At 55.7% G+C, this 21,614-nt stretch overlaps 1 protein-coding gene across 2 annotated transcripts; it reads left to right on the top strand.

Annotated features, from left to right (window-relative positions):
• Positions 1-228: 228 nt before the first annotated feature.
• Positions 229-18,103, top strand: LOC139044296 (serine/threonine-protein phosphatase 2A regulatory subunit B'' subunit beta-like). 2 transcript variants are annotated; one of them, XM_070503725.1, is made up of 2 exons: positions 229-2,540; positions 15,955-18,103. In XM_070503725.1, exons 1-2 carry the CDS (start codon positions 2,193-2,195, stop codon positions 16,066-16,068), a joined length of 462 nt encoding a protein of 153 aa, XP_070359826.1. In that variant the 5' UTR covers positions 229-2,192; the 3' UTR covers positions 16,069-18,103. The 2 variants fall into 2 exon arrangements, with proteins under 2 accessions (XP_070359826.1, XP_070359825.1); XM_070503724.1 differs by having other exon boundaries at positions 261-2,540; positions 15,949-18,099.
• The last annotated feature ends 3,511 nt before the right edge of the window (positions 18,104-21,614 follow it).

Genomic DNA, 21,614 nt, shown 5'->3' with positions numbered 1-21,614 from the left:
CACAGGGCTTACCTCATGTGCTTTTAAACATAGTTGTGATCATATTTTGTCTACAACTTATAGCCTGCTATTTTTGGTTAGCATTGTAGTGTGAACTATTTTCCATATTATAATTGAACTTTTTTGAATTATTTTTAATGGATGGTATGATATTGTATGACTTTTATGCATACCTGTTTATTTAGCCATTATTATACATTTTAATTATTTACAGTGTTTTCGCTGTTGTAAATAACTCATAGATCAGTATCTTTTGTGAGTAAAGTTATTTATTAAGAATTATTTTCTTTGTATAGATAAAAAGAAGCAGAATTACTCAAGAGATCAAAGGCTTATTGCCAAGTTGTTTTCTAAATCCTTTTATTACCACTGTCCATATGTGAGAGTGTCTACTTCAGAGTAAGTTGTCCTACAATGGGTAGTCTTTTTTTCCCTTAAGTATTTGATAAGTAAAAAAAGATATACATTTAACACTTTTTTATGGAGTTAATGATAGGTTACAATCTTGTGAAATTTCAGTTGTACATTAATGTTTGTCAGTCGTGTTGTAGGTGCACCACTTCACCCTTTGTGCCCACCCCCCACCCCACCTTTCCCCTGGTATCCGCTAAACTGTTCTTAGTCCATAATTTTAAATTCCTCATATGAGTGGGGTCATACACAGATTATCCTTCTCTTGCTGGCTTATTTCACTTAACATAATTCCCTCAAGGTCCATCCATGTTATTGCAAATGGAATGATTTTGTTCTGTTTTACAGCTGAGTAGTATTCCATTGTATATATGTACCACATCTTCTTTATCCATTCATCTGTTGCTGGGCACTTAGGTTGCTTCCACATCTTGGCTATTGTAAATAGTGCTGCAATAAACATTGGGGTGCATAGGACTTTTGGGATTGCTGACTTCAAGCTCTTTGGATAAATACCCAGTAGTGGGATGGCTGGATCGTATGGTAGTTCTATTTTTAATTTTTTGAGGAATCTCCATACTGTTTTCCATAGTGGCTGCACCAGTTTGCCTTCCCACCAGCAGTGTATGAGGGTTCCTTTTTCTCCACAACCTCTCCAACATTTGTTAGTATTAGTTTTAGATATTTTTGTCATTCTAACGGGTGTAAGGTGATATGTTAGTGTAGTTTTGATTTGCATTTCCCTGATGATCAGCGATGATAAGCATCTGTTCCTGTGCCTATTGGCCATCAGTATATCTTCTTTGGAGAAATGTCTGTTCATGTCTCCAGCCCATTTTTTGATTGGGTTGTTTGATGTTTTGTTGTTGAGTTGCGTGGGCCCAGGCGACTCGGCCCCCACTGCAGCCTTGGTCCTTCCTGCGGGAGCGGGCGGAGGTGCCGGGTGTCCGTGTGTCCGCTGGCCGCATCCTCAGTGCACCTGCTGTCTGCTGCCCTGTTGACGTTTATGTGACTGGCTCCTACCTTATGGTGTGCGTTAGCGCTACATCCTGCGTTGTGGTTACGTTCTGCCCTGTTGGTACTTTGTGCACTGTCGTTATTTTGGACGTTCTGGTTACTTGGTACTTTGTCGTGACGTTCCACACTGTCGTTCCATATTGTTACCTTGTATGTTGTGGTACTTTCTGCCCTGTCCTGACATTCTACGTTTTGTCGTGTGGAACCGGCACCAAGACTACAGAAGCCAGAATACTCACCCCCTCACCCGATTTTTGAAGAGAAAACTTTCCGGTGTCCTCTGCAGCTTCAGTATGTTTTCTCAGCCTCTAACGAGCAGGGGAAGCTGGGGCGGGCAGACCCCTTTGTTCCCAGTGCGTTTTCAGGGAGGGAACAGCTGCTTGGCTGCATCTGGGTCCCAGGCTGGGGCCTCAGCGTAGAACCCGCTCCTCCGCGAGGAGCCTGTGGCAGGTCCCCTTTAGTCGTGGGCGGGCAGGCAGGCTTTGCTTCTGGGGAGAGCGCCACCTCCCCGCTGTGCGAGCGCTGGCAGGCGGCCCCAGATCTGCCCCAGATCGGCTGTCCTTGCTGACCTGTTTGTGCCCTGTGCGTCCACACTGAGCCACAGCCGGGGTCCCTGCAGACACCGCCCCCTGCAAGGCCTCCCGCACCCTCAGCAGCCTCGCAGAGAGCTGCTCCGTCAGGGCGCGCCAGCTGTCCCCTCCCACCTGCACAGCCGCCGGCCCGCCCGCCCGCGGGAGGGGTGGCCTGCCACCCCTCCTCCAGCCATGTGCCCTCCTCAGCCTGTGGAACGCGCGCCGCCTGGGCCGGCCCCCACAGCGCCTGGCCAGCGACGCACGGAGTGCGCTGAGCCCAGCCACCCCAACCGTCCTGCCGGGCGCAGCTGCCGCCCCGAGCCCAGCGGCCCCAGCCAGGCCCAGCCCCGAGAGCAAGAGCCAGAGCGAGGTGCCTGGCCCGGGCCCTGGCGGCCCACGCGAGCCGACATGCGGCTCCACGAGCCGTCGCTGTGCCAGGACCCCAGCCTGAGGCAGGAGCTGGCCTCACTGGCCCGCGGCTGCGACTTCGTGCTGCCCTCCCGCTTCAAGAAGAGGCTCAAGGCCTTCCAGCAGGTCCAGGTCTGCCGCATGTCACCCCCCCGGCCCACCCGGGTCCCTCCCGAGTCCCTCCCTGGTGTGGGGGGGGCGGGGGCTGCTCGCACCCACCCGTGCAGGGAGCGTGGGTCCCGCGTGAAGTCGCTGGGAGAGCTCCTAAGAGCTCGCCCGTTGCTGGAGTTTTGGCGGCAGGTGCCGCGGTGTGGCCAGGATGCAAGCCCCCAGCGCGTGGACAGGTTCTGGCTCGGGTGGGGACCTGACCCTGTGGTCCCGGTGGGAAGCCTGGCCCATGGTCACGGCCATCTCCATGATGACACGGCCCTGTGGGACGCCTGGCCTTCTCGGCCACATGGTGTTTACTGGGCTGTGGGGATCTGCACACATGGGCCGGGCAAGTGGATGGCTCGGTGCTGATAGTGAGTAGTTGGCGTGTAGACACCCTCTCCATGGTTGTGTGTGCTCGGAGGAGTAAGACCTGCTGTGTCTACACCTTGGACGTGTTACGAGTTAGTTTGAGGGACCCAGTCGTTTGGAAGCATCAGACAGCCCGTGATCCCCAGAGTCTGTCTGTGACTCGAGGGGTCTCCGTGGCATATCTTGTCCTCGCCTCAGCTCTGGGCCGGTGCTGGGGGCAGGGCCACAGGGCTTGGGGCCGGGGCTCCTGCTCCTGAACGCCTCACCTCTTGCAGTTAGACACCCGCACTTTTTCTCTAGGCCAGGACTTAACGTCCTGTTGTGGCCAAAAAAAATGACATCCAATCAGACCGGGCCATCTGGGGGAAAAAAAGACCTGCCTTCTGCTGATATTTTAATGGGAGTTTTTCTGGGATCATATCTCAGCTTTTACACAGCTTGGGAATTTTTCCTGTCTTGTGTCTTCCAACTTCTGAAGTTTTGTCTGCAGCTGGGGAAGGTGTGAGTCTGTCCCTAGATTTTAAGGAAAGTGCCTGCATTTGGAGACCCAGGAGTGGAATCTGCCCCACGCGGGTCCTGCTTTGACGATAGGAAAACAGATGTGGGGCAGTTAGGGTTTCTCCTGATGGTCCACTGGGCTGTGTGGGAGACCCGGAAATCCCTCCAGCCTCGCCCAGGATGGTCGTGCCTGGGGGCCCGGCTCCCCACAGAGCCCATGCAGGAAAGTCTGCATTGCTTTAGGGCTGCTGCTTATCAAATGAAAATCACTTTTTGGGAATCAAACTTTATGAATTCATTTCATGGGAAGTTGTTTCTTGTCACAGAAAACATGTCTCAACCTTGCTTCTCAGCCGTGACGATGTGCATTGCGTAACGTGAGTGCTCCCTGGGCTGCAGGCGGTGGACCAGTGGGTCTTTCTCATGGGGGTTGTGGGAGGAGCAGAAGGAGAGTTCTCCTGGCTCCTTTCATCCCAAGATGTTGGAGGGCGGATTCGGGACACAGCCTTGGGGGGGTCAGCCAACATCTTTGGGAGAGGCTGGGGGTAGAGGGAGAGGCTGGGGGTGGAGGGAGGGAGGTGGTGCTTCAGCCTGACGGCCACGCCACCCGCTCAGTGGGCCCCCCTGGCCCGGAGCAGAGGACCCTGGGGCACGGCTGTGCCGTCCACAGTGGAGCCATCCCTGCTCCCGCCTCCCATGTCCACCCGCCCACCCTGCCCAGGGATTCTCGGGCCTTCTGGGCGCCGAGCAGCGCCAACTCCCGGTGGTCACTGCAGGCTCTCTCAGGCCCAGGACATGCTCGGCTCACCCCGCTGGAAGGGGTCCTGAGCGTCCTGTACCCCGGGGGTCCCATCACCCACTCTCCACAAACAGGCTCAGGCACAGTTGACGGGCGCCTCTGCTCCTCCACTCTGTCACCTTGCTGTGGGCCCGGACACGCTGTCCAGCCTCCCTGCAGGGTCCTTCAGGGCACACAGACCCCGCTGAGCGTCATTCCAGACCCCAGTGTGGCCACCCCCTGGGGACAGTCCTGGACTCTGAGCTGACCTCCCCTCCCTGGGGTGACAGCGTGGCCTCCCAGCTCTGCCTGTCCCAGATGGCAAGTGGGCCACAGTCTGGGGTCCTAGTCTGGGTGGGGTCACAGTACCCTGCAGGAAGGGTCATGAATACCCCCTTTGATCCACATTCCCAGGACCCTGGCAGCTGGAAGCGGCCCCTCTGTCCACTCGGCTGTGGATGCAGGTTCCCCTCACAGGCCACTCCAGAGCCGCACACACGCCCCCTTGGGAGCCCGTCCTGTGGGGCAGGTGCAGAGCCAGGCTGACAGTGTCCAGGCCGGGGACCCCGCTCAGCCGGGCTCCCCCGTCTGTGTCAGTGTTGGGAACACAGCTCTGCTCCCTCCTGTGAACGCGGCTGGCCCAGCAGCCTCCACAGTGAGCCCGGCCCCTCCTGTGCTGGAGGGAGATCCTTCGCACGAACCCGTGTGCAGGGCCTGGCTCCCCCGTTGTTGTCTTTGGCTCCCCTGTGTTAAACTTTGACCTCTGGCTCCCATCTGTCAGCGTGGAGTGTCGTTCACGCGTTTAGTTGGCGCACCTCCTGCCAGCTGGGGTGGAGGGTCCACGGGAGCCGAGGAGAAAGCTCGCGGCCCACAGGGGCCTCCTGTTGGGTGCAGCATCTTTGGGGCCTGGGCTCACCTGGAATCCACAGGCTGTCCCCCTGAGCTCCCTGGCCCCGTCCAGGGCCCCGTCCCGGCCTTGCTGCTGCATCCGGTCTCAGACGGGGCCGCCCAGGACGCTGCTGGGCTTGGCCGCTCCGGCCCAGCGTCCCTGCCTGGCCTGCTCTCATTCTGCCACCTGTGCCCTGTCCTGGCCCGTTGGAGTCGGAGGGACCCATCTGATGTCCCAGCATGTGCCGTCTGACCCCTCTGGGACCTGACCGTCCGAGGCTGGTGTTGGGAGGTGTGACCCCAGAGACACAGCTGGACGGATTTCTGCTGGGCTCCCCCACACCCTTCTGCGGGAGAAGAGATGCCTTTGCTTTATCCCAGGGCTTGGATTTTGGTCGTGGGGGCACCGCTCCGCCCCACTGTGTGTTCTGGGAGGCCCATGGGCGAGTCTGAGGTCCCAGGAGTGGGGTCGAGTCAGGGAGCAGGCGGCTGGGGCCCTCTACAGAAGTAGCTCTCCGTGAGGCCGTGCCCCTTGATCGGGGCTGCAGGGGGCCTGCGTGGGGCGGGGCGGGTGGGAGCCCAGGCAAGAGGCTTGGGGACCCGAATGCCCCTTGGTCGGCTGGTTGTCATTTTTTAAGAGGCCTGAGCCGTACTTTAGGACTCTCCTTTCACACACACACGTGTGTGTTTTTGCCACTTTTGTTCATTCCAGTCATCTGGCCGCGTCCCCTGGAGGTCGGGGAATGCGCCCCACGGTCCCTGCAGGACCTGCTGAGACCTGTTTTGCGGCCCAGGAGGTGGCCAGCCCCCAACGGCGTCCTGTGTGTTGGAAAAGAATGTGAGAGCTGCAGCTGTGCTGGGGCCGCATCTATTTCTGTCCCGGAGATTAAACTTGTAAATCTCCCGTGTCTGCAGCAGGCTGTTTGTTTCTCGTTGTCCCGTCAGCTCCGTCATCGCTCCGGGGAGCTGGGCCCGGCCTCCCTGGGGGCTGGACCTCTGCTTTTCCCTGCAGCGTCTGCCGTGTCCGTGTGGGGCTCCTGGGGCCGGCATTGGCCAGCTCTGAGGCATGTCGTTTCCCCTGGTCGCCTGCCCTGACGCGGTCCCTGTCTCTCTCTAGTACTGTCCACACCTCCACCTCTTGTGTGCACATCAGTCCAGCCACCCCACGGCCCCTCTACCCTTTTCCGTCTTTTGAGAAGATGTTCACCCTCTGCACCCTTACGTCTTATGTGTGTCTCTTGTGAATAGACACGATTCTCTTTTTCCTTCTGATCTTCATCTTTTAACTGTGCCGTTTGTCTGTTTCCACGTGTTATGACTGTTCGTCCATCTTGGTTTATTTTCGTCCTGTCCATTCTTGCCTCCTCTTTCTCTTTTCCTCTCCTACTTTGGAGTATTCCCTTGCTCCTAGCTGACTGCTCATCCTAGAAATGGCCACTACTGGATTTTTCCAGGTGAAAAATTAATACCTTTGCCTTCCAGCTCAAAACACTCAGATGGGGGCTGGCCCAGTGGCGCAGCAGTTAAGTGAGCATGTTCTGCTTCAGCGGCCCGGGGTTCACCAGTTCGGATCCCAGGTGCAGACATGGCACCACTTGGCAAGCCATGCTGTGGTAGGCGTCCCACATATAAAGTAGAGGAAGATGGGCACGGATGTTAGCTCAGGCCCAGTCTTCCTCAGCAAAAAGAGGAGGATCGGCAGATGCTCAGGGCTAATCTTCTTCAACAAAAAAAAACAAAACTCTCAGACACTTCCATTCCATGACCCCATTCATTTTATACTGCTGTTGTTGCCTTCGGAGGGTTTTTAAAAAGAAATAAAATCGCCGCCTTATGATGATTCACACAGTCAGCGTGTTGAGATTTGCCCCCCATACGCCCCTTTCCTGCATCTCCGACCTGCGTCAGGAGCACTTGGCTTCTGCCTGACGCACGGTCCCCCGCACATCCTGGACCAGCGTCTGCTGACAGTGGCCGGCTCGCTTTTGCTTTTCTTCCGTTTTGGTCTCAAACTGTCTCCATGTTGGTTTTGTGTGGCAGACACCTCCCGGGAGGTGGCGTTTGGGCGAAAGGGCAGCCGCTCTCCTCCAGCTCTGGCCCCTGCATTTCTGTCGAGAAGCTGGCTGCAGGGCTCCTGGGTCGCTCCTTTGGAGACGGTCCCCTTTTCTGTTCCGTTCCGTCTCCTTGTGGCAGGTTCTGAGGATCTGCCGCTGTCTTGGATGTTGTCCAGTCTCGTCGTCCGGTGTGCAGTGTGGGTCGCTCCAAGGACTCCTGCTTGGGGTTCCTTGGGCCTCGGGTCTCAGGATGTGTCTCCAGCTCTGCAGCTGCAGGCTCAGCACCTGCGTCTCCTCCCTCCCGGGGCACGAGTCCCTCCCAGCTGTGCTGCTCTGCTCTCCAACCCAGAAAGCAAGTGTGTTTCCTGTTCTTCTGGACGTTTTATTTGGGGCTGTCTTAAGTCTCCTCACTCTTGCATCTTCAAGCCTCTCCCTGTCTTGATATATGAAGCGTGTCGGCTCTCATTCTCAACAACGTCAGAGTCCGGAGTCTTCGCCAGCCCAGCTGCTCCCTGCTTGCCGGCTCTCCCCCATGGTGCCTTCCTTTCATGTGTGTTTGTGCATTTTGATCATGAACGCCTCACTTTCCTTGGAACTTGGGGCGTTTTCTGAGTCCCGAGTTGAGGATGGTTCACCTCAGCACATCTTGCTGCTTCCGGGCACTGCTGATCTGTGGCAGCCTGATGTCGTCGGCTGGAGGGTTTGGGGACCAGGCACAGGATGTACATTTGGTTTGCACACTTGACTGGGAGTCTGCTGTGAGCTCTAGGGAGCTTCGCCACCACCCCTGCCCACAGCCCCTTGATGCAGCACCAGCTTTCAGGCCTATGATTGTCCTTTCCTTCCTGGGGTCAGAGGTTGGTGGGGATTTATTTCCACTTCATTCTTCTCACTGCAGGGGCAGCCCCCAGGATCCCGCTCAGGGGGCAGCCTCCGTCGAGGATGCTGGATGTTGCCTCCTGTCCCCGAGCTCTGCAACACTGTGAGGTGACGGTCACTTCACCCCCTTGAGTGCACTCCCTGAAGGCAGCGCCTGTCCAGCCTCTCCTGGCCTCGCTGGGTGCCCCTTCCCAGCGTCCGTGCCCTGAGAGTCCTTCCTCTCTTGCCAGTCCGTGAGGCACTCAGGAAGATGTTTGTCAAGTGCTCTCCCCAGCATTTCCAGCTGCCTTCCTCAGAAGGGCTGGTCCGGGTACCTGGGTCTTGACAGGGCCGCAGAAAGAGCACACATGTTAGCATTTACTTCTCCCTGAGTCGATCCTGCAAGTCCAGCACCAGAACTGGGTCATCCAGTGTTGCGCTGTGCCTCAGGGAGTGAGTTGGTGGGAGACGCTTGCTTCCCCATGAGTGTGAGAGACATGGAAGGTTCCAGGCTGGGAGAGACTCACTGTGGACAGAGGGAAACAGAGTCATGTGGCCAAGTTCTCTGAGGTAGCAGCTTTCCGAACACAGCGAAAGGTGTTTTCCTTTCAGGGGAGCTCTTTGGGATGTGCGTTCCATCACTGCATATTGCTGGGGGCCTGCTCTGTGCCAGGCACTGGAGGGTAGCTGCACCTTCTAGTTGGGATGACAGAAAAGCCTACAGAGCCTGACTGGGATGACAGTACCTGTGAAGGGGCGGCAGGTGGGGTGGGATGTGTGTTCTGTCAGGGATGACCTTGTGACCTGCGGTGATGTATTCTGTGAGGGGGCAGCAGATGGGGTGGGATGTGTGTTCTGTCAGGGATGACCTTGTGACCCGGGGTGATGGTTCCTGTGAGGGGGCAGCAGATGGGGTGGGATGTGTGTTCTGTCAGGGATGACCTTGTAACCTGGGATGATGGTTCCTGTGAGGGGGCAGCAGGTGGGGTGGGATGAGTGTTCTGTCAGGGATGACCTCGTGACCTGGGGTAACGGTTACTATGAGGGGGCGGCAGGTGGGGTGGGATGTGTGTTCTGTCAGGGATGACCTTGTGACCTGGGGTGAGGTTCCTGTGAAGGGGCGGCAGGTGGGGTGGGATGTGTGTTCTGTCAGGGATGACCTCGTGACCTGGGGTGATTGTTCCTATGAGGGGGCTGCAGGTGAGGTGGGATGTGTGGTGTGTAGGATGACCTTGTGACCTGGGGTGATGGCTCCTGTGAAGGGGCAGCAGGTAGGGTGGGATGTTTGTCCTGTCAGGGATGACCTTGTGACCTGGGGTAACGGTTACTATGAGGGGGCGGCAGGTGGGGTGGGATGTGTGGTGTGTCAGGGATGACCTTGTGACCTGGGGTGATGGTTGGTGTGAGGGGACGGCAGGTGGGAGTGGGCTCAGGCGGGGGGTGTTGTGTTGTCTATTGATGACATGCTAGTGGCAGGTGGGATCTGATCATGGTCTTAGATGAGGTAAGGCAGTGTTTGTGGGGCGCCTGGGAACAGTAGGCACAAAGGCCCTGAGGTGGGCAGTGACAGGGGCAGTCATTAGCGCCTCCACACACCCGCTGTGCCCCAGGGAGCTGTGGTGCAGTGGTTCTCAAACTCCTGACCCAGGGGACCGTCCTCCTGTACCAGCGTGTTGGTGGAAGGGACGTGTGGCACCCTCAAGGGAAGCCCTCCTGCTGGCAGCAGCCAGTGTGGCCATGCGGGGTGTCTGCAGGGCGCTGTCAAGAGCACCAAAGACCTGTGGTTGTGTCTTTGCCCCTAAGTTTGTAGCTGTCTCCCTTCCTCCCTCCCTCCATCTGCCAAATTCCCCCCAAATTCCCCCCGTCCGCATGGCTCTGACCACAGGGGCCGTCTCTCACTGCGCAGCCCATGTGGGCGTCCTCCCTCCACCATGGTCAAGCTCCCCAGGCAGTAAGCTCGCTCGTGTCCCACTCTGCTCGTCCTGTGCCGCTGTCCAGAAGGTCATGTCTCATGGAGCTATGCGTGTGTCCTCGGGGCCAGGCCTCAGGGCCCGGAGCAGAGGAAGACAGGAGCTCTGCTGTGTTCCAGGGTCAGAAGGACCCGGGCTGCCGCACGAGGCGAGGGGTTCCTGGAGATCAGCGAGCTGTGTGTCCACCCCCAGGAACAGACACACGAGCTGAGGCAGAGACAGGCCCTCGCGTGGCAGCCCTGGGCGTGGAGGCCTCATGCGTGTGTGTGCGTCTGTGTGTGTGTCTCCATCGCGACCAGCAGGCCCTTCCCCGCCAGTCCTGACTGGGAGGCCCATTTGGCTGTTGGGCCCCATCCCCTTCCTGTTCCTGCCCCTGGAGACAAGCGGACCAGCAGACGGTGGGGGATGGAGAAGGAGGAACAGGTGACTGAGCCGGTGCCATCGCTGTCGTGGGAATCTCTGCGCCATGTGCTCAGGAAGCGGGTAGAAACCGTCAGATGTGGTTCATCCCCTGCAGTGTGAATACTGCCTCCTAGAGTGCTCAGTCTTTGCAGCTTCGGAAGACACGTTGGCGCGTCTCCACCCACAGAGGTTTGGTGAACTTGCTCCTGACGCGTGGTTTCTGCCCCTTGCGAGGCCCACACAGGACCTGGGGCTCCCCGTGCCCTTGGCCCAGGCTGGCCCCTCTGCCCGGGTGGCCCATCAGCTTCTCCCTCTCGGACTGCGGCCGAGCCTGCATCACGGGGGCCCGGTGTCCATCCTCCTTGGAACTGGCCCCCCATGTCCTTCTCTATACCTCTGGCCTCTCCTGTTGTCCGAGGCCTCCCCGCCCAGCAGGGCCATGGGAGGGTCGATGGGCCACTGTACAGACCTCAGACGTTGTCCCCGTGGTGCCGGTCGTTCTGAGTTCGTGAGCACAGGGCACGTGCTCAGATGTCATAAAGTAGCTCCCAGTGCTGCCTTGGACCATCTGTTAGACCAACGAGAGAATGAAGCCGACTACAAACGTGATCTAAAAACTCCCGTGTGGTGACAGACGTCACAAAGTAAATAAAAAGACGTGGGGCCTGGGGACGGAGGACAAAACTCACAAAGCCGAAGACACGTGCCGCCCTGGGAATGGTCAGAGGAGGAACAGAAATGACGGCACAGCGTGGAGTAGAGAAGGGGCAGGGAAGATGGTGTCCTTGCCTTTTAGACAAATGAGGAGATGCTCCACCTGGTTCAGAGTATGGTGGGGGTGGAGCATGATGCCTGTGTGGTGTCTTAGTTCCCCCAGACGGCGGAACCTCAGTTTGACAGCGCCCTCTGCTGACGGGGCAGGAGGGAATGCGGTGTCGGAGATGGTGGTGGCCCCCGGAGCTCCTCCCGCAGGAGCACGTGGACGAGCCACACTCTTGCGGTGCTGAGGCCGTGCCGGCTGCCTCCCTGTGCTCCCATTCAGATTGGGGCCTTTGTAAGCTTCTTGCACTCGCTCACCTTTAAACAACGCAGGACAGGCGCCTAGCCCGTGGTGGGGACCGCCCACCTTTAGGACTGTGGTGTGTGCAGACACCAGCACCAGGGACACCAGGCCCCCAAAGCCCCCTCAGGAGGTGCTCGCATGTATCCTCACGCCTAGGACAGGAGCCACGAGCACTCGCTGCTGCTGCTGCTGCTCCACAAAGGGGCATGCTGGCCTCCCGCCCTCCCCTCACGTGTGGTGGCGGCCGGGTCACCGCGAGGTCACCAGGGCACAAAGGCCACGTTACTTCCCCAGGCAGAGCCGCCAGGACCCCAGGGCAAAGCCTTGCTCGCGGATCCCAGCCTGGATTCGCATCTGCGTAGACTGCGGATTCATGAGGAGGTCTGGTCGCCACGCGTGACTTGTGCAGATGAAGACAGACTTCCTCGTGAGTGTCCAGCGAGGTTCCAGAGCTGTCGCTTGGCAGCCCTTGGGCAGGAAATGTCCCTATGTCTCCACAGGAGGGGGGCACAGATAGTGGGCGTGAGCGACACAGGGCCTGACACCACATGTCCAGGACGCCCCAGTGAGCCCACCCCGCTGCTTTCAGGGCTTCGTGTGGTGGAGTCAGCATCACGCCGTCGCCAGCTGGAGTGTGCCTGTGGCCATCCAGGGGGAGGAGGGCACCCATGGGGACGCTCGGGCCAGCCAGGGGGGCGAGGGTGAGCCTCGTGGTGGATTGCTGTGCACTGACAGCCGCAGGAAGATTTGATTTAAGTTCTTTGTCACGTTCTGTCCATTTTGTCAAAGTCCATTTCTCAGGACCGGCCTGAGTATTAACTGTGTAACGGGTCTGGCAGAAGCCGGCTGACACGGTGACAGCAACCTCGTTTTCAGGAATCACACCTGGTCGTAGGCGAGAGGCCGAGCAGTGTGTCTGCATGGAGGCGTAGCAGCGCTGTCATCCCTCTTCCTTGTCCTTTCCCAGGTGACCAGGTGCGCGGCCTCCTAGCGCTGACCAGCAGCGAACGACGTCCCTGTGACTTAGCAGCCCAGGGGTCTGTGTCAGCCCAGCCATGGACTGGGGAGAAGGCACATGGTTGACAACGGCTCCAGAACCAGCCCAGGGGCAGCCACCCCACAGTGTAGGTGCCCTGCCCTCTGCCTGGAGCGCCAGACTCCTTGTGCCTCAGTTTTCCCACCGTGAATACAGGATGCTGGTGGCACGTCAGTCACAGATTGTCCTGAACGCGGCAGTTGAGTGAGATGGCTCATGGGAAGATGTGGTCGGTGCTCAGGAAACACCAACACCGTATTGCACAAAGGTACAAGGGCAGCGACTGTGGCCGACAGCTCAGGGCATTGGGCTCGCAATTCATTCCGCCTCGCGGGAGAGAAGAAAAGAGAAAGACGGGAAAACGGAACCACCGCCACAAGGCAAGGAAACAGGCACTCAGGGGCCTGCCCCGGGGGCACAGCAGTTAAGTTTACAGGCTCCGCTTCGGTGGCCTGGGGTTCGCGGGTTCGGATCCCAGGCGCAGACCTAGCACCGCTCGTCAAGTCACGCTGAGGCGGCCTCCTTCATATGAAGTAGTAGACGATTGGGACAGATGTTAGCTCAGTAACAGTCTTCCTCACAAAAAATTAAAAAAATGAAAAATGGCCCTCAGTCTTTGTTCCAGAAATCGAGGGGAAAAGTTATCTTCCTCAAAGCGAATCGTGGGCACCCCCAGCAGATCTGTTGAACCGAACCCTCTCCTTCCAAGGAGGCAGCTCTGGGTGTGGCTTCCCCTCCCGCCTGTCCCTGGGCCACGGTGGGTGTGGTTTTGGCTCAGTGCTGCTGTGCAGGGCTGTCACATCAGGACTCAGTGATTCTGACACTGTAACCCAATCCCCGTGGAACAGGACATCCCGGGCTGGGAGGAGGGGGATCAGCCTGTGTCCCTGGGTGCTGACTCGGGCCGAGTCTCGTGAAGGGTGGGCCCGAGGTCATCGTCCAGCCTTTGCTCTGCTCTGAGGCTTAGTCCACAGTGTGGTCCTCGTGCTTCCCACCGTCCATGGCAGATCCACCTCGCTCAGCACAGCCGGCCTGCAATAGGTGCCGGAACCTCAGGGCCGCCCTTTGCAGCCTCTCCTTTCTGATCACCGTGCCGTCCACATCTGCCTCTCGGCTCTCAGCACTGAGGTGACCCTGCGTCAAACCCCTGACTGTTTTATTTGCCCTGTTGTGATCACAGGGCTCATTGTCGTGCGTCTGCAGGCTCTCCCCATAGCCCCCCAGTACAGCAGACTCAGGACAGCAACACCTCTGGACGTGTTGCTGTCGTCTGTGGGTCACGTCAGTGGGGCAGGACAGAAAGCGTTTACAAGTGACTCCTCCTCCTAGTGCTGGAGGGAAAACAGACAGGTGACACAGGGCGTCCCGGGACATGACTGAGGGGACGCGAGGCCGTCCCGAGATGTGACTGAAGGGGACATGGGGCCATGCTGAGACGTGACTGAGGGGATGCGGGGCCACCCTGAGACATGACTGAGGGGGACATGGGCCCCTCCCGAGACGTGAGTGAGGGGGACGAGGGACCGTCCCGGGACGTGAGTGAGGGGATGCAGGGCCGTTCTGAGACGTGACTGAGGGGATGCAGGGCCGTCCCGAGACGTGACTGAGGGGGACGTGGGGCCATCCTGAGACGTGACTGAGGGGACGTGGGGGGCCATCCCAAGACATGAGTGAGGGGGACGTGGGGCCATCCCGAGACGTGACTGAGAGAACATGGGCCGTCCCTGAGATGGACTGATGGACTGAGGAGGACACTAGCCGGTCCCAGAGGCTGCAGCTGGGTGGTGAAGAGGCCCCCGTTGCAGGACGAGATGTGTAGGACACCCGCAGGTTTCAGTGGGGAGCCGTGTTGACTGTGTATCCTGGTGGCAAATTGGTAGTGCTGTTGGTGTCTGGTGTTCCAGCCCCTGGTCCCTGTGGCATGAGGCGGTGGCTGCATGAGCTGTGCTCTGTCACTCGGCCTTGGGGAGGGTGGCTGACATGTGAGTGCCCCGTGGTGCATGGAGGGGACCCCCCACCTGGACGTTCGGGCCTGCTGGCGGTGCCATTCCTCTGGGTAAGAACCACGATGTGCCCGGTCACTGGGCCGGCCCTGAACCCTCTGTGGTGTTTCCTCGGCCTGCTGTGTTGTGTGTGTGTCTCCTGCACGCTCAGGGTCTGCAGGTCCTATGTGGTCCCGTGGTGTCCCGTGTGCATTGGGTTCCCCAGACCTTGTTGAGTTGGGGACCCTCACAGTGCACTCTCCTGACCATCTGCCCACTCCCGGCCCCATCAGCCCCCGTGGCCTCAGGCATTGGGTTTTTGCTGCTCAGTCCAGTCCTTCCCCAGTAGGACGCTGGGCTGTTCCTGCCTCCTGAGACTGTGGCCTCGTGTCCCCAGCCCTAGAGAATGTAGGGTGTAGACCGGAGATGCGTCCATGGGCCAGACTGTGCCTCCCCGTCACTGCCCGTCGAGGCCGACCGGGTGCCTGGTCCTCGGCGGCCGTCTACGACCCGGCTCCCAGGAGCTGTTTCTGGCCCCAGAAGGCCTCTCCTGAGTCAGCAGGGAGATGCTGCTGAGTCCTGCTGGGCGACCGTGCCCACCGTAGTGGGAACAGCGAGCCTCATGGGCTCGGCCTCAGAGGAGATTCAGAGCCTCTCCCCCCTCGGTGCTGCAGACCCGGCCTGGGGCCAACTTTCGGCAGTCATTCCTTAACCGGGTCCACTGAACAGCTCTTTCTGCTTGGGGGCATTTTAAACAACCGTGTTTTATATACAGAGTCCCCCCTTCCGCCTGTAACGACAGCCCCACAGCAGGTCAGCTCCCTGAATCCCCGAGGGCACGTCCCGACACCACTGTGTCTTGGAAAGCATGTCAGGAGGTCAAACTTCTCCGAAGTAGTTGCTGCTGAAGGTGCTGGCTTCACTTGGGGTGGCTCAGCTGCCGTTCTGCCTTCTGGCGAGAAAGAGGCTGCAGGGCCAGATCCTTTCCCGGAGGGCCATCCCAGGTCAGGTGACAGACGTACGTCCCATTCTCCGGGAGGCACACGTGGGAACCAGCGACTGCAGGTGTGGGCCCCAAAGAGAGGCCACACCTGTCCTGGCTGTGAGCGAGCGCCATTGACGGCCCGCCTGGAGGACCCTGACCCCAGGAGGACTGCGGGGCAGGCTCCCCACAAGGACCTGTGCCAGCCTCCCTGGCAGCCTGGGCCGTCAGCTGTCACTGTTGCGGGGTCACACTGAGGCAGGGCTGGGGGAGGCTCAGCAGTGTGGATCAGTGGTATGTGACGCTCTCTTGTGGTGTGTGACCTTTCGGATGCGGGTGGCCTCATGGCTGGAGTTGGCCCCCAGGATTGTCTGGCGTTCTGTGCACATTGGGGTTCCGTGGCCCCGTGCGCTCACTTTGAGAACGGTGCCGCCCCTGTCTGTTACGGGTTCATGTGAGGACGATGTTTCCTGTTCCCAAGTCCTCACCACCTGTCTCATTTCTCAGGTCCAGACAAAGGAGGAGCCCCTGCCACCAGCCAGCAGCCAGAGCATCCCCACCTTCTACTTCCCCCCGAGGCCGTCCGCAGGGGACAGTGAACGTCGATGCCGTCATCGCCAAGATTGAGCGGACCTTCGCCCAGTTTCCGCACGAGAGAGCCACCATGGAGGACATGGGCAAGGTGGCCAAGGTGGGTGCCCTGCGTGCTGCCTCTGGGCAGCACCACGTTCACGGGTTGGTGCTTGTGTTCTGTTTTCAGGATCTGAAACACAGTGGAGACTCTGTATTAACGGTTGTGCCAAATATTGAAGACAGACATGCCTGTGCGTTGTTGCCCTCCCAGATGGAGCAGCGTTCACCTTTGCATTTTTTAAGCAACTGATCCCCTGAGGTCCAGCCTGGCCCTTCCTCTGCGCCCTCCTGCCCCCTGTCTCTCCCTGTGTAGGGTGGGTGCTAGTGGACCCACAGTCCATGCGCAGCAACATGTCGATTTTGAACTTAGCCTAACACATGATCCCCCGTGCATTGTCTCACCATTTGGTTTTGAAATTCGGTGGCATGTCTCCAGGCCATCCATGTTGACATGTGTAGACACATGTAGACGAGCACAATCGTGGTTTCCCACATCGCCTCAGCCGCGTGGGAAGGCTCCCGTGTAGCCGGCGGCTGGCACGGCCCCTCCTGGGTGCTGGCGTTGACGCGTCCCGCTCCCCCATGGATCGGGCTGCCTTGGGCTGTGCTCCTGAGCTCCGCCTTCAGGCCGCATTGGGGTGCTTGTGCTTCCCCTTTGCCCCTGTGCTTCCGGGGTGCTTTCTCTCTCTTTCTTCATCCCCACCCTCCCCTCTGGAATGTCTCTTCCTATTCTGGATGCTGACCCTCCGTCCATGTGTGTTGTGAGCAGGTTCTGTTCCACCTGCTGAATGGTTCACGTGCTTCCTTTTGCTTGCAGTTTTTAGGGCTTGTCCTCTTTTCTTGTTGGAACTGCTTTATTGAGATATAACTCTCGGACCACAGTTCACCCATTTAAAACGTACAACTCAGCACAATGCAGTGTATGCCCGGAGTTGTGCAGCCATCATCGTAGTCAACTGGAGGACATTTTTGTCACCCCCTAAAAGAAACCCTGTACCCTTTAGCTGTCATCCCCCCTCCCCCACCCCCAACTAATCCACTTCCTGTCTCTGTAGGTTCGAGTATCCTGGACATCTTATGTAAACAGATCCATACCATGTGTGGCTTTTTGTGTCTGCCTTCTTTCCCTCAGCACACAGCCAGACCCGGGCGACACTGGGGGCTCGGCTCCAGGCCCCCACAACAAAGTGAATGTCACCATAAAGCAAGTCACACGAATTGTTTGGTTTCCGAGTGCAGATAAAAGTTAGGTTTATGCTATGCTGTAGTCTAAGTGGGTGATAGCATTATGACTAAAGAAAAGTGCATACCCTAATTAAAAAATACCATATTGCTAAAAAATGCTAACCAGCACCTGAGCCTTCAGCAAGTCATCTTCTCTTTGCTGGTGGAGCATCTGGTGAAAAACGCAATAAAGCAAAGCGCGGTAAAGCGAGGAGCAATAAAGGAAGTGCTTTATTGCAAAATAAAGCAAAAATACAAGTGAGCCTGTGTTTTCAAGGTTCGTCTGTATTGGGGCGTGTGTCAGTGGCACGTCCTTTCAGCGTCCCGTTGTGCATTTATCCATTCATCAACTGATGGACGTCTGGGTTGGCCCACCTTTGGGCTGTGGTGCACAGGGCTGCTGGAACACGCGTGTGCGAGTCTTGGTGTGCAGGTGTAGGGTTCTCTCAGATATACACACCTAGGAGTGGAATTGCTGGGACACATGGCGACACCATGTTTAACGCTTTGAGGAGCCACAAGACCATTTCCCAAAGCAGCTGCCCCATTTTGCATTCCCACCGGCAGCGTAGGAGGGTTCCGATCTCTCACACCCTCGCCAGCACTTGTGTCTTGCTGATTGTAGACAGCGTGTCCTAGGGGGCACGAAGTGTCTCCTGGTGGTTTTGACTCGCATTTCCCTGAAGACTGTCATGTTGAGCAGCTTTTCATCTGCTTATTGGCTATTTGTGCATCTTCTTTGTAGAAATGTTTGTTTAGATCCTGTGCCCGTTCTTTAACTGGATTGTCACTTTATTGTCCAATTGTAAGAGTTCTTCATATATTCTAGATTCAAGTCCCTTATCCAATACTTGGTGTGCATTTTTTCCCATTCTCTGAGTTGTTTTTTTTTTTTAATTATATGTACTCAGCACCTGAAAAACTGAGAATTGACCTGAGTCTTTTTTAACCTTTTCTTTTTGCTGAGGAAGACTGGACCTGAGCTAACATCTGTGCCAGTCTTCCTCTATTTTGGATGTGGGCTGCTGCAACAGCATGGCTTGTTGAGCGGTGTGTAAGTCTGTGCCCAGGATCTGAACCCACCAACACTGGGCCACTGAAGCAGAGTGTGCAAACTTAACTACTGTACCACCAGGCTGACCCTTTTTTCAGTTTTTGATAGTCTTCCATGATGCCAAAAGTTTTTGTTTGTTTGATAAAGTTCACTTTATCTGTTTTTTCATTTGTTGCCCGTACTTTTGCCGTCATATCCAAGAAATCATTGCCAGATGCAAGGTCATGAAGATTTGCTTTTGTTTTTTCCTGAGAGTTTCTAGTTTCGGCCTTTACGTCTAGGTCTTTGATCCATTTTGAGTTAATTTTTGAATATAGTGATGCAGCGGTCAAACTCCATTTTTTACGTCTGGAAATCCAGTTGTCTCAGCACCAAGGCTGAAGAGACCATTCTTTCCCCGTCCAGCGGCCCTGGCCCCCTTGTTGAAAATCAGTTCCCCATAAATATGAGGGTTTAGTACTGGATTCTGATTCTAGCCCTTGACCTGTCCTTGTGTCTTTATGCCAGTTCCACCCTGTCTTGATTACTGCTGCTTTGTAGTCGGTTTTGAAATGGGACGTGTGAGTCCCTTCTCAAGCTTGTTTTGGCTCTCCGTGGACCCTTGCAACTCCTTATGGATTTTAGGGTCAGCTTGTCAGTTTCTGCAGAGACGCCAGCTGGGGTTCTGCTGGGCTCGCGTTGACTCTGTAGATCGGTGTGGGGAGTATGGCCGTCTTACTACTGTCTTCTCATCCGTGTACATAGGACGTCTTCCACTCATTTAGGTCTTAGTTTCTTTCGAAGATGTTTTGTAGTTTTCAAGTATAAGTTTTGCACATCTTCTGTTAAATTTGTTCTGAAGCATTTTATTCTTTTTGATGCTATTATAACTGGAATGCTTCTCTGAATTTTATTTTCAGCTTGTTCATTGCAAGTGTATAAAAATGCAATTAATTCCTGTGTACTGATCTTGTATCCTGCAGTCCTCTGAACTCATTTATTCGTTCTAATAGTGTTTTAGCGTATTCCTTAGGATTTTGTGTGTACATGATCATGTTACCTGCGGCTAGAAATAGTTTCGCTTCTTCCTTCCCGGTGTGGATCTGTTATTTCCTCGTCGCGCCCGACTGCTCTGGGAAGAACCTGTAGCGTGGTGTGGTGTTGATGTCCGAGAGTGGAGGTTCTTGATCCTGCCCTTGGGAAAAGCATCCAGTCCTTCACCGCTAAGCATGCTGTGAGCGTGGGTTTTCACAGATACCCTTTATCGGGTTGGGGACCTTCCTTTCCATTCCTGGTTTGGTCAGCGTTTTTATCAAGAAAAGATGTTAGCTTGGTCGGATGCTTTTCCTGTGTCTGTTGAGAGGCCCGTGTGGTTTGGTTCTTTATTCTATGGATGAGGTGCATTACGTGAGTTGGTTTTTCCAATGTTAAACCAACCTTGCGTTCTGGAGCAAATCCCACTTGGCCATCGTGTGTGGTCCTTTTTCTGCGTGGCTGGATTTCACTGGCTGGTATTCTGTGGATGGTTTTTGTGTCCGTATCCAGAAGAGATACTGGCTGGCAGTTTTCCTGTGATTCCTGTGTCTGGTTTTGGTATTAGGGTAACACTGGTCCAAGAGGAAGATCGGAAGTGTCCCTTCTCTTCTGTTAGAGATCGCCTTTTTAAAGTATGTTTTTAAATTTTGTTTTATAAGTATGTAAAAACGTACATGGTTCCAAGGTCAAAACTCACAAACCAGATATATTCCCATAAGTCCAGAGTCTACCCCTGTCTGTTCAACTCTGCTCTCTTCCTCCCCCATAAGTAACAGTTTTCATAAATTTGGCTTATCCTTTATTTTTTAATATGAGCAAATACCTACAAATATACATCTGTGTATGTACACACATATTTAATTTCTTCCCTTTCTTGGATGAGAAGTAGCACGCTGTTCTATGCTTGGGTGTGTTCTCTCTGAACATTATGGGTGGCGATCACTCCCCATTGGCGAGGTGGCCCTCGCTTTGCATGTTCGTGTGGGAGCATGAAAGTGACCCCACGAGCTGAAACCTGTGTAGCTTTTCTACTTCTTTGGCGGCTTTCTCCGGGCACGGTTGCTGGGCGAGAAGCAGTGGGTGTCTGCTGTGGACAGTTTGGTGAGTTCCAGTGGGCCTGTCAAGCCGTCAGCACAGTCAGCATGATGAGCGTCTCCACTGGCCCCTAAACTCTGCTTCATTCTCATCCCTCCCGCCCCCAGCCCCAGGCTCCCTGTGGTCACTATTGATTAGGGATTTCTAGAATTGTACATAAACTAAATCATACTGCAGATACTTTCATTCTTTTTATGGTGGTAAAATTCACATAAAGTTCCACCAGCATTTTAACCATTTTAAGATGTACAATTCAGGGGCCTTTATTTCATAGACAGTGTTGCACAACCATTACCACTGTCTGGTTCCCGAACATTCACATCCCCCTACAAGGGAATCCCGGGTTCTGTAGCAGTCACTCCCCATTCCCCACGCCCAGCCCCTGGCAACCATGAGTCCCCTTTCTGTCTGTGGATTGGCCTGTTGTGTTTCAAAAAGATCTGGGCAAAAGTTTTGATACAAATGAAAATAAAACCAAACCCACCTTCCCTAAGCGTCATTTTTTAAGAACAGCCAGAGAAGTGTGATGGTTTGGTGCCTAAGCTTCCTTTCCTGCTGAAATTCTCATCCAGCCTGGCACCAACCTGAAGGAAATCACCTCACTCCTCATGCTCATCGCCCTTCCCTCTTGGGACCTGGGACCTTCCTCCCAGGACCTTGGGGTTAGGGGCTAATAATGGAAGTGAAGTCACTTAGAAAACACAGAAAAGCAACTTTAGGAGATATGTCACTTCAGGTAATCTAATCCCATCCATCAAACAAAATCTGCAAGTGTTTGGTGGTGAGGATGTGGTCTATTTTCCAGAAATCACAGACAGCTTATATTGCTTCCTGTGAAAACTTTTTCACCTCCTGTACAAGCTCCCATCCAACCAAGTACGTTTCTTAAGTAGTCTCAACAGAAAAACTAACCTGAGAATGATTTAACGGGACTTTCAATTCTAAAAGATCCAGTGTCAAACGCTTTATGATCAACTTCCTTTGGCACCGCAGAGCCCACGGCCTCAGCACGCTCTCCCGGCTGCATCCTCTCTCTCATTGCCTTCTTCACAGCAGCGAGGCGACCCCCATCTGCGATCCCAGCATCATCATGTTTTGGGTTCACTCGCTATACCCGAGACACTTTTTCCTACAAAGAGAAATTATGACATTT

Source organism: Equus asinus, unplaced genomic scaffold (genome assembly GCF_041296235.1).
Source record: "Equus asinus isolate D_3611 breed Donkey unplaced genomic scaffold, EquAss-T2T_v2 contig_793, whole genome shotgun sequence".
In the NCBI taxonomy this organism is placed as follows: domain Eukaryota; kingdom Metazoa; phylum Chordata; class Mammalia; order Perissodactyla; family Equidae; genus Equus; species Equus asinus.
Note: the sequence above shows the minus strand (reverse complement) of the source record. Positions and strands in the feature narration are given on the sequence as shown.